Below are 16,106 nucleotides of genomic sequence, written 5' to 3'. Positions count from 1 at the left end.
CATGTGGGTCTTCGGAGGTTAGTGCCCCACTAAAAAGTCCGACCTGTTCTCGTCGAGTCGGCTGCCATCATGGAACATCGAGCAACACTTCACCTGAGTCGCTGCAAGTCTGAGTTATCGTCCATGACAACCCAACATCCGCATTTTCCCCGGTTCGCCATATATAGATATTGACCGATCGTATACAGCTGGCAATGGTAGATTCCCCTTCTTTTTCCCCTCCCAATCGCGCCAACTAACGCACCCCTCCTCCCACAGGCGCCAACAGCACCCGCCCCCTCAAAGCGCCTCACAGCGCGCCAAAAGGCCCGCGCCCGCCTCGCCGACCCCCTCCTTCCGCGCAAGCTCCACCGCGAGAACAATTTCGTGGTTGACTCCTTCATCAACTCGAAGCGCGACAAGCGGCTGATCAAGCACTCGGCCTTTGTCTCGCGCATCGCCAAGTCCTCCTCGTCGTCGTCCACGGCGTCCAAAAAGCGGCGGCGCCCCTCCAAGAAGCTCGTCACGACACTCGAGTCGCTGGGCGACGCGCTCGACGATATCCAGGCCGAGATGGACGACGCAGTGGCCGAGGGCGAGGCCATGGACGCTGAGCAGGCGCGGGAGGGCAAGGTGCGGCACAAGAGCCTGAAGAGCCGGCCCGGTGCGTTGAAGCGGAAGGAGAGGCTAGTGAAGGGGGAGATGGAGCGGTTTGGGCGGAGTCTGGCACAGCTCGCCAATATTTCGACTGCCAGCAGTGCACCAGCACCTGCTGCGGGCGATGGACAGAGTGAAAAGATGGATACGGAGGGAGAGAAAGGGAAGCAGGGGGGAGAAACCCAGACACAGACACCGGCTACATCGAGTCGGTGGGCAGCGTTGAGGAGTTTCATCTCGGCAACAATGGAACAGAACCCTGCCTTCTTAGCCAAGACATGAGTATTCCAATCTGTTGCCGATACGCCGCCGCCAGAGTTCAGCCGGGTTGATATGACGACGTATGAGAGCCATGGTGATACTTTCAGGGGGTTATGTCCGAAGTCGAATTGTTGAACTGGTCCATGGTGGAAACCACCGCAAACTCTGCGCTACACCTTACCGCCTCTCCCATGCCCGCATTCACCGTGTATAATTGCTATGCCCGAAACCATCCAGCCATGAATCATACTAGCAGAAACAACCCTTCAATCCCAGGGGTACTCGATCTTTGCCAAACGCCTCAACTCCCTTCAAAACATAAACGCCATGCAGTTGGGCTCTACTCACCGCCCTTCTTGGTGCCCGTCAAAACCCCAGGTCCCGTGACCCCAAGCACAACCACAAACGCCGGTCGGTTCGTAAATCACTCGTCACAGTAAACGTACTAGTCAATGCGCGGCGGCTCGTTTGACGAGCCAGCAAAGGGACTAGCGCTGCGCCGCCTTTCGCCCTCCTTGCGCAACGACTCGACGATCCGGAGCATTTCCTTCCTGCCCCCACGACTGTCGACCATCTTGCCCGCCATCGACATAGACACCTTCTCGTTGGAATTGGCATTGAGGAGCCGCTTAATAAGCAGGTGCCTCATGAGGATGCAGACAAACACGCCGCAGTCCTTGCTGTTCTCCTGCTGGGGGGTGTCCTCCAGCTGATGGAACTTGAGCGGGACGCCCAACACCCAGCTCAGCCGCTCTACGCCCCTCCTGGCCGCCGGAAAGTTGGAGCCGCCGAGCGAGTCGTAGTGGAACGCGACCCGGTCAATAACCGACACGAGGAGGAGAGACCAGTGTGAGCCGCTGTCGGCGTTCCAGCGATCTCGGCTGTCGCTGACGGGTAGGAAAATGTGCGTGACCTTGCGGAAGTCGGGTAAGGCAGAGGCGTCGTTTTTGAGATCGGTCGTCTGCATCAGGAGATGCGAGACGACGGGCCGAAGAAGTACTATCCGGGCTTGCGGGTACTTGGGCAGGATCTCCCGCTCAAGCCATCTGCGCGTGTTAGACAATGCTGTAGAGCCAATGAAACTGGGCGTCATCATCGAGACATACTCTTCCCAAAACGCGATGGCACTGTCGGTGAGCCAGTCATTCTTAAGTGCCTTGATATCTTCGGTGTCGACTTGAAAGGAACGTCAGCTACGGCGGCTAAAAGTGGCCCGACGGGTGCGGTTCTTCACGTACGGCGGATATCGTAGTCTATGGGGAGCAGCTGTTATTAGCTTGCAATTGAGCACGCAGTAATCGAGTAAGACTCACAAGAAAGGTATGGTTTCGGGGGAGACATGGAGAGCTGTGCATATATTAGTCCACAGCCCAGGCAACGAAATCAACAGCATGCAAACAATTCCACGTTCAACAGCAAATTTGCAAGCCAGGGTAGGAGGAAACAAGGGCATCGGCCTTTCACATCCCACTGATTACACCCCACATCTTTTTTCATCAGCACACCCGCCCGACCCTCAAAAGTTCCGAACCGACTCGCCCGGAGAAAGGCCGCAGCAGGCCAACATCCTTCGCACTTGCAGAAGAAATTTCGAGTCCTATACCAGGACTCCCCGTCAGAGCAGGGCGGAGAGAATCCGGGTCCTTACACTGTCCCCGAAGTGCCTGGCCATACTCTGCCGAAAACGCATCTTGTAGGCGGCGGCGGTCGAACAGGTGGGTCGGATCGAGCGGAAGAAGGTTCAGTGGGGGAAAGGATCGAGATGGATTGCTCGCCGTGCCGACGGATGGTGGTGGTGTTGCAACGGAGAGGGCAGGCAACAGCAGTCGCGGAAGACACGGCGGACGAACCGGAATGGAGATTTTGAGAATCGGAATTCGATCTGCTGACCCTGGCGAGGCTCGAAAGGTCGATGGGGCTAAAAGACAGGGATTTGCACAACCCGTCAAGTCGATGGTCCAGGGCCGTATTGAAAACCTTGGAGACAACTGCGCAGTGCGCCGCTGCTGAGGTCGCTGTCGCCGACGATCAATTCGGACGACTTGGGGAGAACATGATGGAGGGCGACAGGCGAAGGCGACGACAGTCTTCAGGCTGGCACGGGCCCACATGAGGCTGCTGGACCCACCCCCCATAAGTTATCGTTGTCACTTGTGAGGGCCCGAATCTCAGTCAAATCTAAACCTGAATTCCTGGCGAAAGAAATGGAGAGACGCTCGGGAAAACGAGCTATAGAAGAGAAGGCTTCTTCTCATTGACTCTCTGCACTCTCCATTTATTGTGAATCCAGAGACTCGAGAGCATGACAGTCTGCTAGAGTCACAATGCTGTATCGAGCACACGTCATCTTCACCCCCGGGCGTTGTCAGCACGTGTAAGTCTGCCAAGACGCTTCTTTCCGCTCGGCAGTGGGCTGTGCCCTGGCGCCTTGAGACGTCACAACTCAACATTTTGGGCCTTGACTGCCTGGGTTTGAAGCCAAGCTGCTTCCTCATTCAGACGAAGGCAATCAGAAGCCTTGGCCACCGCAAAAAATCTAGCACGTCCGTATGTCTCTTGGTGCAGAATTCCTAAGTTAACTGATTGGCTTCATCCTGCTGTGCTTTGTAGCGCTGTAAGACAACAATGGCAGCGGCAGACTCGACAAGCCGTGGACGTGAGAGGCCAAATGCTGCCAAAAAGCCACATTCTCATGGCTTGCTTGGCCTTAGAAAGGGCAAACATCGCCGGGTCCAATGTAGGTACTCCGCCTGCTTCTCGGCCTAGCTGGCCAAGCTAAGTTGGAGCAACGGCAGACGGAGACTTTGTAGGCGCAAAGGCTGAGCTATACGGATGCACCTGAGGTGCGACGCATCCAGCTCCTTTTCCCTTAAAGATTACAAGCGTATTCCCCTTCATGTCGTGGTCTTCCTTCTCGTTCTTTTCTCGCTCCTTATTTCCCCCCATTTCCTTCCCCTTTACTTACTAAGTCATCACCGTATTCCATCCACCGGATACCGACGTGAGCCGAACCCTCATACTCACAGATGATCTACGCCGAAATGCCTTGGTAACCCCTGATACTCACCAATATATACAGGCGCCTGCAGTGGAATGTTTTCCTGATCAAGGTAGATTGCACTCCCCCTGTACGTTTGATAGATGAGGTAGACAGCTGTTCAACATCATCACCCCGTAATAGTTAGTCTTCTAAACATTCAAAGAAAATGAATCAGTTGCGATTATTATTATTATTCCTACACCGTTGTGCCCTAGGGCGTGCCGGACCTTCAACAACTTACTATAAAGGAAACCCGCGCCCTCGTGGGCCGGGTGAAAAACCCATATCGACAATCAAGGAAACGATCAGTGTGCGATCCTGCAAATACAAAGTGGGAAGGCCTCTTGGCCTTCGAAGGAAAGGGTATCAGACTGCGAGCTCCAGCTCCAGCCTCCTGGCCAGACCGTACATCGGCAGTTTCCCCGAGTCCATCAGCCAGTCCAGGATCCTCCCCGTTAGCCGTGCAGCTTTGGGACTGATTCCCTGTAGGACAGAATAAAAGTCCCTTCGCGTTCTGACCTCGGCTCTCTCCCATCTTCGAGTCAACGGTGGGGCCAAGCACCACATCACAAGGTGCTCGACAGTCTCTCGCCCCTCTCCACACTCGCATATAGGCGTCAGAACCTCTAGGACTCTCCTTTCGAATAAGAATGCCCGAAGCCCTATGGCCCGGTTCGAATCTGGATCAACAGTGAACTCTTCGCTCTGCTGAGGCCGTCGTGTCTCCTTAGGGTTTTGTCTTGAAACAGAGTCTCATGCTGGTGGTTAAGGTCATCTGCGGGCCTCGTTCCTTAGAGTCCCTAGATTGTTCTCCCTACGAACTAGCTAACTAGCTGCACAGACCTGCCTTGTAGGGCAACCTAGTCAGAGAGGCAAGGCCAGACCTCCCTACCGGACCTCCCGGCCACGGGACCCTAAGGTTTGCACCTTAAGCCCTCCGCAAGAGGCACAACCTTACAGAGCTTCGTAGGCGACACCACAGCAGCCTGCGCAGGGCTGGAGCCCGGGTGCGAGCCGGGTGCTTGGCATCTGCAAAGCCCCCTCTCTCTTAGAGAACCGACACGCGCGTCCGTCCTCTCCGGCCAGCTACACTGCTCCTCGGAGCTACAGCTTCCTTGCGGCGGCGACACCACACATTTGTTCCCCAGCCGAGGCACCCATACCCGGTGCAATCCATCCGCGGCTTCATCCCATACTGTAACCTGCGCCCGGAAACAAGGGGACGTGGCCTAGCCACGCGTACAGTCCAACAGGTCCCCCGCCGAGGCAACAACTGTTTCGCTCCTGTGGCCCGGGTGCGAGCGGGGACCGCAACTCTACTGCCCTCCCCTCGGTCCAGCATAGCTGCCACGGCCCACTTTCCGCCAGGCGCAACCCCGACTTCCAGCTTCCCGTTACACTGCGAGGGTCTCCCCACGAGGCCGAAGCCGCAGTGCCGACCGTGTCTTGCAGCAGGCCGCCGAAAAAAGCTGCTACACCGGCGCAGCTCCCTCCATGGCACTGCCACTAACCTGCCCTGATCCACTATTGTAGTTCCACTATTGTAGTTCCTCCTTTTGTAGTGTGCTGTTTGTCAAGAGGGCGAAGCGCCTCGCAGGAAGGCCAGCCGCCCGTGTGTCTCCCTTAACGAACCCGTCACCTTCCTTATCCTCGGTCGATTAACAACTCTTGCAATCGGAGTCGTACAGCAGCTTTCGCTCCAGTCCTCGTAGCGTCGTCTCACCGGTCGGGTTTGCCGCCAAGACTCTTGACTTCGCTCTCCCAGAACTGGGCAGGGCCGGGGGTGCCCTGTCCCTTCTTCAGAACGTCGAAAGAGTCGGGTGGTTTTCGTACCCAGTATCCACCTGATCTTGCAAAGTTTGTTGCAACTTGTTCTTGTCGTTGGTGTCGGTAAGTCGCGGTTGTCGGGCGGGGTGGTGAGGGATTTCCGGGCGCTCAGAAACCTCAGTTCTGATCCTCGAAATCGACGTTTTCGGCCGCCAACAGGCCGCGCAGTAGCTGCGCGGAGCTGCAACCCCTTGGAAATGAAAGACCAGGTCACAAAGGACCTGTCTTCCAATTTCTGCGATGCCCGGCCGCCTGCGCGGGCGGCCCCCGATGTTCCTTCACCGGGAAGGGGTTGCGATTATGTACATCATTCAATGAGAACGACCACCATTGACTCTGTAATGGCAAGTGGAAAGCTTGCTGAGCCCGGATCCTTCGATCATGAGTCTCCACAGTTTGCTGCCAGCTTCAAGTACATTAGCAAAGTACGGACGTACTACTAGTATGTTATGCTGCGTCGATTCCCGCAATTGAATCAAACCGACCCCATCCGTCTGATTTCAAAAGTATGTCGAGTTTGGAGTCACTTTCGAGTGGTTTGCTTTTTTCCCCCCTCTCGTCCTCTTATTCCTACATCCATGTATTGTCCGATGTTGTCAACATTCATAAGAGTTGCCATCAGAAAATCAAATCAGTGTCAAGACTAATGTAAGTTATGCTTGATTCTGCTTTGCCAGTGATCATGATTCAACTAACTTGCCGGCAAGCCTTATCAGTGCCCTAAACTAACTGAGTAGTTATTCAAATGTAAGCCGCATAGGGTCAAGCATCCCAAGGTCTCCTTTGGTTTATAAGGGTGCAATCATGTTACAATACAAGACGCTGGCGGTTGGCAACCAGGGAAGTGTTAGTCTCAGTCACAGATCATGTCCGTGTGATGATGCGGGTGCCTCGAGCCCTTTGCAAAGAGCCCATCTTGGGTCATGTCTGCAAGTAACACCAGGGTTTACACACCTGGACGTAATAAGCTGTATCATGTTAATATGAGTGTGCATAGGCTGTGGCTCCTTGCGTATATCCACCGTGATGGCCGCACATGCAAACTGCAATAATCCTCAACTTGAGGATATAAAACTTTGTCCTGTGCTGAATCTCACAATGTATCTGGTGCCAGCGTCCTCACTCGATTCTCTGCTAAATTAAAGCCAAGGACGACAGGAACTGAGAGAAAGGGGAGGCATTGGGGAAAAGGACAAGAATAGCAAAGGGTCTGCGCGTCTCTCGCCTTCACCGAGCCACGGACAGTGTGACGAGGATATAGAGGAGAAGTGGCTGCCTAATTGGCATTTGCCCTGGATTTTGGGTGGGGTCGCTCTTTTAGTGCCCCGGAGGGTGGTGAGACTTGAAGCATGGTACGGCGCAAGGGCTCTTTTTCGCATGCAGGAGTCTCGGCTTCCAGGAACCATTACCAGTGCGGCATAAGAGGCGTCGGTCAGTACTCTGTTTTTTATTTACCAGCATCAGTGGACACTCTGGTTGAGACGGACTCATCGAACTATAGCATCATGATTCCCTCCCGCAACTATATCATCTGTGACCGTCACACCTGACACATCGATTCTTTCCCATCTCTTGTGCCGTAGTTACTCTGAGGAAGGTGAGCTTCTTAAATAACGGAATGTTCTCAGCAAACTGAAGCGTCAGGATCGTACCTGTCTGTGGTAGCAAGTGGTGATACCTGCAAATCTTACCCTGCATCCTCTGAGGCCGTGCCACTCCCTCTCCAACAAAGCTGGGGGGAGACCCAATACGCCTCCCTTGTCCATGAAACCACATATCTCTCTACTCATGTCTGCAACTCCAGGAGCAAGACAAACACCGCCTCTAGGCAGAGGACGGGCTCACGCGATCCTTGTTCTCCTGCAACGTACCAAGAATGCCGTCCAAGAAGACCTCCAAAGCTTCGTCAGCATTCCGGGCCGGTTTCTTCAGCTGGCTGACCTCGGGACGGTGAACCTTTCGGGTTTCGCCCCGAAGATACCGCTTGATGGAATCATCAACCCGCATATCCACCCCATCTACTGCCGCAGAAACATGTCCATCTGGTCGTTGGACTGCATCAAGCAGCTTGAGTCGGTACGTCTCCGCAAGAACGTCTAGGCCGCCGCCATCGAATTTACTCGCCGCGTCACCGCCGAATGGCTCGTCGCGGACGTAGCTACCCAACTTGGTCTGAGACAGCTGAGCCACTGTGTGAAGCTTTCGGGCGAGATCTCGACGTGTCAGTGTGTGTGCTGTGTGGGTGACGTCCATATCTCGAAGCTTGTTGATGAAGACGGCCATGTCATGTCCTGCGCCGGAGAAGACAGAGAAGGCCGCTCGAGATGCCTGTCTCAGCGCCACCAATGTTTCTGTTCTCTCCTGGTCATGGCGTCCACTCAAGTTGTCAAGCAAGCGGAAGGCATTATCTTGGTAATCGGCGACAATGTCCCGAACCACCTCTTCTCTGGGCTTGAGCGAACGGTGCAACAGCTTGAGCCAGTTAGATGCTTATTACAACCACAGATTGGAAGGGGACGCGCTTACAGAAACAATCCTATGGAGGATAGCCGGTGGAGAGTCATCCTGCACTACCTGACTCCACATATCTTCAGGGCTCGACCCCCCATGGGCCGGGCATGGCTCTTGCTCACGGACTGAGGACGATGTTGTCGTTGCTTGTTGCTCATCTGAATAGAAACCCCCTCTTGTGTCCGCCGGCAAGGGCCGATCGGTATTCAACCTTTGAGGAAACGCAGCATTGTTACCAAGGACTCGAGGCTGGAACGAAGGTGGAGGGGTAAAGCCATGGCGTCTGTAATATCTGGGAAGCCGGGTTGGCGATGTCTCGTTGGGGTTCAACTCGCAGGTGTTGTCTGTTATTGCGACAGCTGGAGCGAGGCTTCTAGTCGGTTTCCCTTGGTCTTGCTCGACAAACAATCGTGAAGTTGACCCAGCTGCCGCGTTACTTGCCTCTGGACTCTCACTGGACAGGATAATGACGTCCCGGTGTGGCGAAGAGTCTGGCACAACTGGAATGCATTCCCTTGGCGCGACTGGCGGAACTTTCGCGGGCTCTGGGGAAGTGAACTCCGGAGTGTCTGCCCCTTGGGGCATCGGTGCTTGTTGGTCCATCTGGGCTTTCCTAACCGACTCTGATTTGGCGGAGTCAGGGGAAGTGCTTCTGTGGTCGTACGGCTGCGGCTCAGCTTCCTGCTCTGTTCCATCATTGCCATGCGGAGCTGTGTTTGAGTCCGGGGGATCGTGCTCGGCTTTGTCTATTTGAGAAACAACGTGGGTAGTCGGCTTCTTTGGAACACGAGCGGGCTTGCCCCCCTGGGCCCTTCCTGTCGTCTGGGATGTGCGGGCAGGAGCGATAGGAGGCTTTCTGGATGCTGATGCTTGACGTTTTTTTGGCCTGGCCTCTGCTTCCGATTCCGTCCCATCACTCAACTCAAAGAGATGGTCGTCACGCTTGCGCGTCTTGGGTTTGGCTCGGGTCGAAGCGGGATCGGGCGTCTCAGGGAGGGTCTTTGTTTGCTTGGAGGTCTTCGTTGATCCCTTCCCAGCGGCTGAAGAAGCAACAGGTTTCCGGTCTGACTGAGGCTGTCTACGTGGCTGTGATTCATCAGTGGCATTGGGCCGGCTGGTAAGCTTGCGCTTGTTTTTTCGGTGTACAGGCGTTTCCATGCCAGAGGAATGTCCCAGCTTCCGTGTCACTTGAGAAGGACAGTCAGGCCCGATTGGGGTGGACCGTCTGTCTGAAGCAGTCGAGTCCTGGTTGCGTGACTGTATGTTTTGTTTTGTCAATGGCTTGTTGCTGGACGGCTTCTCACGGGTCTCGTTTCGTCCCTCTTTCCGGGTGGGTGAAGTCTCCAGATAATTACCGAGAATAACGGGCAGGGGATCCTTCCGCATCGCTCTCGAAGGGCGGGCTCTAGGGGTGGGAATGTACTCGAAGTCGAGCATGTCGCTGATACCGGAAATTGAAGGCGGCTTCTTGGGACAGTCAGCGTCGGACTCATCAATGGCCCAGAATTCGGCCAGATCGGCTCGAACTAGGTCGACGGTAGCCGGTTGAGATGACTGGCGCGTGTAGTCCATCTTGAATCAGGGAGGAACAATCGGTCTCATGGATGACAACCGTCAATTCCACAACCCGCGCCATGCCCAGGGCCAGCACAGGCGTGAAGAATTCAGCGGACAGAGGACGTCGCCTGTTTGGATCGATCAAGAAGTTAGCGCGGACCACAAGAAGAGATCTTGCAGAAGAGTCTCCAGGTCCTTGCCATCACTTGGATGGGTCAGCTGCCTGACCACAGAGACGTGGTTGCCGTGCTGCCCGCTTGAATTGGTTCGTCAAGCCGAAAGGAAAGCGCAGGTCGTCTGCTCCTTCCCTGTCCTTTGCAGCGCTGGAGCTTCTCGGTACTGGTATTTACGTCTGAACCTGAATCCAAGACTACGGCAGTCATTTATACCTGTACCAGGTAGGCAGATCAAACTCATGCTTTTGACCTGGAATTGTTGGACCCTGTCCCCAGGTTGCCGTGAGCCTTTCGAACATCATCCATGGATTTTACAGAGGTTCCTGACGAAACGAACGGTCACCCAAGACCAGACAGAAACGGCAGCTCAACGGTCCGGGATGTTCATCAGCATGTAATGAGCCATTCTGGCCCGAAGTTCTGCACATTATTACTATTCGCAGTCGCTCTGGGACGATATGCGAAGCGTCTTGGTGCTATCTCGAGTCCGAGACTCGCAATTGCTCGGTGAGTCGAGCCGACACTAATAAAACCTGATTGAGTCACCATTGACTTTTCAACGGATGAGCTGCATGGAGTTGTGTAAGACGGGGGAATATGTTGCAGATTCCGAAAGTTCCTTTGGGTTCTTGTGGAGGGGCCCTGTATTTCTGTACAGCACACTAACGACCCCACCAGATCCGTCGTTGCCGGCGGCTGACGTGTTGGAGCCAGCTTGTTGTAACATGGAACAGTACGGATTACATCGGTTTGTCAGCTGAGCGACCAGAGCTTCGCTATATAATGCACTCTTCTTGCGATTTCGCCATCTCGGTCTCGGATTGCGACACACATCCCCCGTCCGATCTTCAAGTCAGGGACCTGCAGCACTGACGTCAAAATGGACTCGACTAAACCCCAACCTCCACTTATCTCAACACCGGAGACATCGGTTTCAAAGTCGAAGGACGACACCGCAGTCTGGAGTCTCCGCCATATTCAGGTTCTCTGGTCTTGGGCTGCCCGGCCAAAGCCAACCCGGGTCCCGTATCCTCCGGTCTCTTCAATTCCTCATACCTCTGCCGCTCGACTTTCTGAACCCGACGTCTCGCCAACACCGTTCCCAAGCGAGCCGGTCCTCGCGAAGACCTTTCATCAAGATGCGCCCGTCAAGCCCAAGACGGTCCTCTACCTCGCCTATGGGTCCAACATGTGCGCCGAAACTTTCCTGGGCATGCGCGGCATCCGTCCGCTGAGCCAGGTCAACGTTTCGGCGCCGTCTCTCGACTTGACGTTTGACCTGCCGGGCATCCCTTATCGCGAGCCGTGCTTCGCCAACACAGCGTTACGCAAGTTCCCGGGCAAGAAATCGCCCTTTAATTTCTCGAAGGTTCCCCCCGAGATTCCCAGTCCCCCGATCCAGCCTGGGGTTGCCCACGGCGACAACGAGGGGCACAGAGAATACGAGCTCGCAAAGCGCTCACCAGTCTGGAACAAGGGCCTGTACGGTGTTGTCTACGAGGTTACGCTCGAAGACTACGCGAAGATCGTCGCAACCGAGGGCGGCGGCGCAAGCTACCACGACATCCTCGTCCCCTGCATCGTCCTCCCGCCCAGCGTGCGCGTGCCCGAGAAGCCGACTATTCCGATCCCTCCCACCCCGTTCCTGGCACACACCCTGTACGCCCCTCGCCTGCCCGACACCGCCACCGGTCCCAATCCTGAAGACAACGACGACAACAACACCGACGACCCGTCCGAACCAGAAACCCCACACCGATCCCTCCCATCCTGGCTCACCCGCCTCCTCAGCCCTGTCCGCCGCCCGGAACCCGACTACGCTCAGCCGTCAGCCCGCTACCTCAAGCTTCTCCGCGACGGCGCGCGCGAGCACGAGCTCCCAACCGACTACCAGGCTTACCTTGACGCCCTGCAGCCCTACACCGTCACGACGCGCCGCCAGAAGTGGGGCATGGTCCTCTTCCTGGGCCTCTGGATGCCGCTGCTCATTACCGTAATGACGTGCGGGCGGCTGTTTGCCGACAAGCGGGGAAGGTCGCCGCCCTGGCTCGTGGCGTGCATCACGCTGATGTTCAACCTCGTTTGGCGCAGTTATGATGCAGTGGGCAAGAAGATCTTTCTGGATGGGGAGAGGACTCTGGATAGCGAGGGCTCGGGGGCTGCGGAGGGTAGGAGCAGGAGGAAGTCGAGCTTTGCGGATCGGCTGAGAGGGAAAGAGGAGGTGGCGGATGAGGAGGAGAGGGCTTTGTTGGATGGGTATCAATGATCTTGGCGGTGACAGGGCCAATCGTGACTGATGGAGGGATCCTGATACTATGGGGAATTGGTTGGATATGGTTGGCGATGTTCTCCAAGTGAAAGAGCTGCATTTCGATGTAGTTCCTGTCAAAACAACAGGGGCACGCAGTTTAGTTGACACATCTAATCAGAATCGACTGTACATAACCAGCTGGTCCCGTTTGGGACCATGCCACCTTGTATAAACCAGCGTATGCCGGCCGTACGTCACGCTTCTATTGCTGCCTGAAGAGCACAGGAATATTCTCCATTTTGAAGGTTCCGTCGACAATTCCCTCCACCGCCGTGAACAGCGGATATTTGTCCTGCACACCACGCGCCTTCAAGAAGCTCATGACCTCCTTCGTCGTCGAGATGCCCTGCAGCTTCTGGCCGTTGAGTTCGGTCCGCTCAATCTCGTGAAGCGACACCCCGCGCTCTGCCGCCATTTTGGAGTAGCGCCAGTTGCGCGCCGACGTGCAGCTCACAATCATGTCGCTCCAGCCGGCACTCTCCCAGAAGGTCATCTCCTGGATCGTCTCGGGGAAGAATTCCTGGCAAAACTGGATCGTCTCCAGCATGCCCCGCCGCATCACGGCGGTCTTGGCCGTCATGTTCCACCCGTGGCCCTCGATAAAGCCGCAAGCGAGCGCAACAATGTTCTTGAGCGCGCCGGCTAGCGACACGCCGACCACGTCCGACACCATTGACACAGTGAAATAGGGTCGATTGAACAGTTTGTGCAGCACGGTGTGGTCCACCGGGGGGTAGTCGTGCGGAACGGGCATGAGCTTTACTTTGCTGGGCTGCCCGCGCGCATCGCGGTGCACCTCCCCGCCGGCATCGCCATTGGCGGCTCCATTCTCGCCGCGCCGGTCGCACGGCGGCGTGTTGTACGCGATGGTCGTCTCGCACCACAGCTCGTTGGCGATTTCGTTGGCGATGTTGGCGCCGCTCAGCGCGCCGCAGTAGATCCCCAGCGTCTCGCTGATGTACTCGCAGATCAGCTCCACCTTGTCCTCGGTCACGGTCACGCCCTTGATGCAGCTTATGCCCCTGGCCGAAGGCAAGATGTGACCTTTGATCTGCCGGCAGACGTTGCCGATGAACTCGTGCGGGAGGTTGAAGATGAGAATGGACGAGCCTTTGACGGCATCCAGAAGCGAGGGGTTGGCGATGACGTTAGGCGGTAGAGGGATATTGGGGAGATACTTGACGTTCTCGTGGTATGTGTTGATGATCGAGGTGAGCTTCTGCGGCTCGTCGCCGACGGCAGGGTCGTACTTAGGCGAATCGAGAGGGATAACCACATTCTCCTCGTACACCCACATCTGCACATCCTCCTCAAAGATATCCGAGTTCTCCCGGGTGTTCTCGGCGACGAGCTTCGCGACCGTTGTGCCCCAATTGCCGGACCCCACGACGGTCACCTTGTGCTTGAACCGGGGAGGGTCTGAGGATACCGCCATTCTTGCTGTATGGGAAAGTACGCGGGTATTGCGAGGGTTTGTGCGAGTGGGACAGGGCTTCGAGCAGTGTCTTCGGTTCGGACGAGTCGAAGTTGAGAGGCAATGTCGAGAATATTGGGATGGAAGGGCCCAGCTCGGGTGACAGGGTCTAGGCTTTGGGAATCGAAGCGTGCAGCTTCCTAAGTGGATATGATTGTGGAAAAGAGCCACTTTGGTCGAGAACAGGGCAGGCGGTGACGGGCAATGCTGACTTGAAAGGGATGGATGAACCGGAGATGACCGCAAACTATGGATAATTCCACGACTAGCTTTATATGTGGCCAGGAAAGGAGACCGCATAGACAGCCGTCGCATTCTCGAGCACCTTTAAAAAGGAGGGACTACACGTGTTTTGTGATCTAAAATGGACGTTCTGTCCAATGCTCGTGTCCTGCTGCGTGGTTCGGACGGCCGCCACTGACCAGTGCTTGTGATTTCTCTGCAACGCTGTTGGCCCGTTCAGCGAGCCATGACGCAAGGGCGGCAGAATCAAACACCGCCTTATAAAATGTTGAGAAGGCTTCGGGCAAGCCTGCCATGTGATTGTGGAACTTCCTTCGCCATGGTGGCTTAGACTGACTGTGTTTACATCAAAAAAACCAACTAGCTCATTCAAAATAGCGCCTTTTTCCGGTATGGATTTTCCGGACCGCTGCGACGAGATTTTGCACCATGCCCTGACTTTTTCCTTCGTCTCTTGGTTCACCGGTCCTACCAGTCCGTCACCAGTTGGGAGGGGCACGTACCCCATGTTTGGCTCCATGGCCATCTCGACCACGATGACGTTGGACCGGTACTCCCGCTGGCCCGCTGGGACCTGAACGTTGTTTGACATCGCCTTGTATTTAGGGACGGGTACTCGGGGACCTGGGTTTGTCGGCGCGCTCGCGGCGAGGGCGCAATGCGATGCGGCCGCTTCGCTTTGGACTTGTGCGTCCATTATCTCCGCCCGCCTTGGTGATTTCAGACACGAAGGGAGCTTTCAACCAGCTCTATCATGCACTTAGCATTCCGAGCCTCCTCTCCCTCTGTGCCTCGTATCGGGAGGCGCGGTCAGGTTCGAAGATTCCGGATGTACGTGTAGTCAAGTACGGATTACTGCGGCAACGTCCCTTAGCAGCAGCTCTTCTCAGCCCCGAATAATAGAGCCGTTCGACCTTCCAGCTAACCATCAACTCCCCCAGCGTTCATGAGTCTCTGCAGGCTCTGTAAAGAGCGGGCCAGGCATGACGCAGCGCACACTTTTACACCCCAAGTTGTGCCTGATACAGGGCATACCGAAGAGAAAGTTCGCCAATCGAGCGTCGTCGCCATTGTCAGGCGCATCAGTCCTTGATAACTGAATTTGACATGCAGATTTCCATCAAATGGAAAGCACGGGCCAGGAACGCGCAGGTGGTTCTAGACTGGGCGGACGCACAGATCTACCAAGACACAACTTTTTCTTGGCCTGGGCGCTGACGTCATGAACCTTGGAGGTGAACCGATGGCCGGATCGGAAGCAATCAAGCCGAGAAACCAAAGGACGGCCGACAACTGATCAAGCCTTGGGCCTAATACATTTAGGAACAATTTGTTCGGTGCAGAAGGCTCGAGAAAGTTGTACGAACCGGGCAGAAACGATGCCGCTGAGCCCAAACTGGGAGTTGGAGCTCTTTGGGTGTCTGTGACCCGCATGCGACAACAAATTGATCGGTGCAGACGGGAGGTCGCTGGTCTTCAAGCTCGACACTTCATCGCAATTCAATTCCAACATGCAATAAAACACGGCAGACCGCTTCAAGCTGCTGGATAGCCTCGAATTTGTTGCCGAACCACGTTTTGCATGCGTGAAACCAACACGCCTGGTCGGGCGCCGCACTGCCCCGCTGATGACATCGCGCCGCCAGGATTCACGCCCAGCAACCGACCCGAACTCCCAAATTGATCGTGCAACAATCGCAAACCCCAGCGAGTTTGGTATGCCATTCCCGGGCGAACTGAAGGGACCGACCCTTTTGCAGGCGGCGTCGGGCACCTTGCCCTGTTTCACCTGCCTGCCACATTCCACCCTTTTGCTACCTGTTGTTGATTCAAATTTGCACCGTCTTGCTGCTTGGTCGCTGGCATCTTTAGCTCTTCTCGTCATCTCTCCATCTTGCCTGTGTTCGATTCCACAAAACCTTGGAAGTCATCCCTGAACTACAGCGACTCCACCATTGTCCTTGTCAGCCCGTACTTCCTCCCATTACTTACTCTGATCAATTCCCTTTCCCAGATGTCGAGGATCCTTAGATCTCTTGCTCTGTGCCTGTGTCTTATTTGGTGCCTTGG

The 16,106-nt window shown here is 55.6% G+C and overlaps 8 protein-coding genes across 8 annotated transcripts; 3 read left to right on the top strand and 5 right to left on the bottom strand.

Moving 5' to 3' along the window:
* Positions 1 to 58: 58 nt before the first annotated feature.
* On the top strand, positions 59 to 918 carry N657DRAFT_609012 (uncharacterized protein; the record flags this gene model as incomplete). The annotated part of the gene is made up of 2 exons (XM_062790290.1): positions 59 to 197; positions 259 to 918. The coding sequence occupies exons 1-2, from the start codon at positions 195 to 197 to the stop codon at positions 916 to 918; spliced, it is 663 nt and encodes a 220-aa protein (XP_062652811.1). The 5' UTR covers positions 59 to 194.
* An 80-nt stretch (positions 919 to 998) lies between these two features.
* Positions 999 to 2,685, bottom strand: N657DRAFT_639584 (cysteine proteinase). Its single transcript, XM_062791794.1, has 5 exons — positions 2,546 to 2,685; positions 2,211 to 2,244; positions 2,136 to 2,150; positions 2,004 to 2,073; positions 999 to 1,943 (listed from the first exon to the last, which is right to left on the bottom strand). The coding sequence occupies exons 2-5, from the start codon at positions 2,236 to 2,238 to the stop codon at positions 1,343 to 1,345; spliced, it is 714 nt and encodes a 237-aa protein (XP_062652810.1). The 5' UTR covers positions 2,239 to 2,244; positions 2,546 to 2,685; the 3' UTR covers positions 999 to 1,342.
* Positions 2,129 to 3,380, bottom strand: N657DRAFT_50883 (uncharacterized protein). The gene is made up of 2 exons (XM_062787710.1): positions 2,211 to 3,380; positions 2,129 to 2,150 (listed from the first exon to the last, which is right to left on the bottom strand). The coding sequence occupies exon 1, from the start codon at positions 3,030 to 3,032 to the stop codon at positions 2,394 to 2,396; it is 639 nt and encodes a 212-aa protein (XP_062652809.1). The 5' UTR covers positions 3,033 to 3,380; the 3' UTR covers positions 2,129 to 2,150; positions 2,211 to 2,393.
* A 1,776-nt stretch (positions 3,381 to 5,156) lies between these two features.
* On the top strand, positions 5,157 to 5,766 carry N657DRAFT_639581 (uncharacterized protein; the record flags this gene model as incomplete). The annotated part of the gene is given in 3 exon segments (XM_062791793.1): positions 5,157 to 5,369; positions 5,407 to 5,457; positions 5,472 to 5,766. Coding segments are annotated over 2 exon segments (264 nt in total), but the record flags the coding sequence as incomplete, so codon positions are not given.
* A 1,822-nt stretch (positions 5,767 to 7,588) lies between these two features.
* On the bottom strand, positions 7,589 to 9,847 carry N657DRAFT_630017 (uncharacterized protein; the record flags this gene model as incomplete). The annotated part of the gene is made up of 2 exons (XM_062790946.1): positions 7,589 to 8,236; positions 8,291 to 9,847. 2 exons carry the CDS (start codon positions 9,845 to 9,847, stop codon positions 7,589 to 7,591), a joined length of 2,205 nt encoding a protein of 734 aa, XP_062652807.1.
* An 848-nt stretch (positions 9,848 to 10,695) lies between these two features.
* N657DRAFT_50653 (uncharacterized protein) lies at positions 10,696 to 12,398 on the top strand. The gene is made up of 2 exons (XM_062787707.1): positions 10,696 to 11,377; positions 11,486 to 12,398. Exons 1-2 carry the CDS (start codon positions 10,889 to 10,891, stop codon positions 12,272 to 12,274), a joined length of 1,278 nt encoding a protein of 425 aa, XP_062652806.1. The 5' UTR covers positions 10,696 to 10,888; the 3' UTR covers positions 12,275 to 12,398.
* A 123-nt stretch (positions 12,399 to 12,521) lies between these two features.
* Positions 12,522 to 13,754, bottom strand: N657DRAFT_562707 (NAD-dependent glycerol-3-phosphate dehydrogenase; the record flags this gene model as incomplete). The annotated part of the gene is made up of 1 exon (XM_062788158.1): positions 12,522 to 13,754. One exon carries the CDS (start codon positions 13,752 to 13,754, stop codon positions 12,522 to 12,524), a length of 1,233 nt encoding a protein of 410 aa, XP_062652805.1.
* Positions 13,755 to 15,068: 1,314 nt separating this feature from the next.
* On the bottom strand, positions 15,069 to 16,083 carry N657DRAFT_50580 (uncharacterized protein). Its single transcript, XM_062787702.1, has one exon. The coding sequence runs from the start codon at positions 15,919 to 15,921 to the stop codon at positions 15,334 to 15,336; it is 588 nt and encodes a 195-aa protein (XP_062652804.1). The 5' UTR covers positions 15,922 to 16,083; the 3' UTR covers positions 15,069 to 15,333.
* Positions 16,084 to 16,106: the final 23 nt, after the last annotated feature.

This window comes from Parathielavia appendiculata, assembly GCF_033297405.1.
Source record: "Parathielavia appendiculata strain CBS 731.68 unplaced genomic scaffold N657scaffold_1, whole genome shotgun sequence".
NCBI lineage: Eukaryota > Fungi > Ascomycota > Sordariomycetes > Sordariales > Chaetomiaceae > Parathielavia > Parathielavia appendiculata.
Note: the sequence above shows the minus strand (reverse complement) of the source record. Positions and strands in the feature narration are given on the sequence as shown.

What these genes read in the sequence shown, in the direction of transcription:
- N657DRAFT_50580 (XM_062787702.1), bottom strand. Translation starts at nt 15,921, where the DNA reads ATGACGAGAAGAGCTAAAGATGCCAGCGACCAAGCAGCAAGACGGTGC.
- N657DRAFT_50653 (XM_062787707.1), top strand. Translation starts at nt 10,889, where the DNA reads ATGGACTCGACTAAACCCCAACCTCCACTTATCTCAACACCGGAGACA. An exon ending in CGCCCTTTAATTTCTCGAAG is followed by an intron (nt 11,378 to 11,485) that starts GTTCCCCCCGAG and finishes GTCTGGAACAAG; the next exon opens with GGCCTGTACGGTGTTGTCTA.
- N657DRAFT_639584 (XM_062791794.1), bottom strand. Translation starts at nt 2,238, where the DNA reads ATGTCTCCCCCGAAACCATACCTTTCTT. An exon ending in GCCATCGCGTTTTGGGAAGA is followed by an intron (nt 1,944 to 2,003) that starts GTATGTCTCGAT and finishes TAACACGCGCAG; the next exon opens with ATGGCTTGAGCGGGAGATCC.
- N657DRAFT_50883 (XM_062787710.1), bottom strand. Translation starts at nt 3,032, where the DNA reads ATGGGGGGTGGGTCCAGCAGCCTCATGTGGGCCCGTGCCAGCCTGAAG.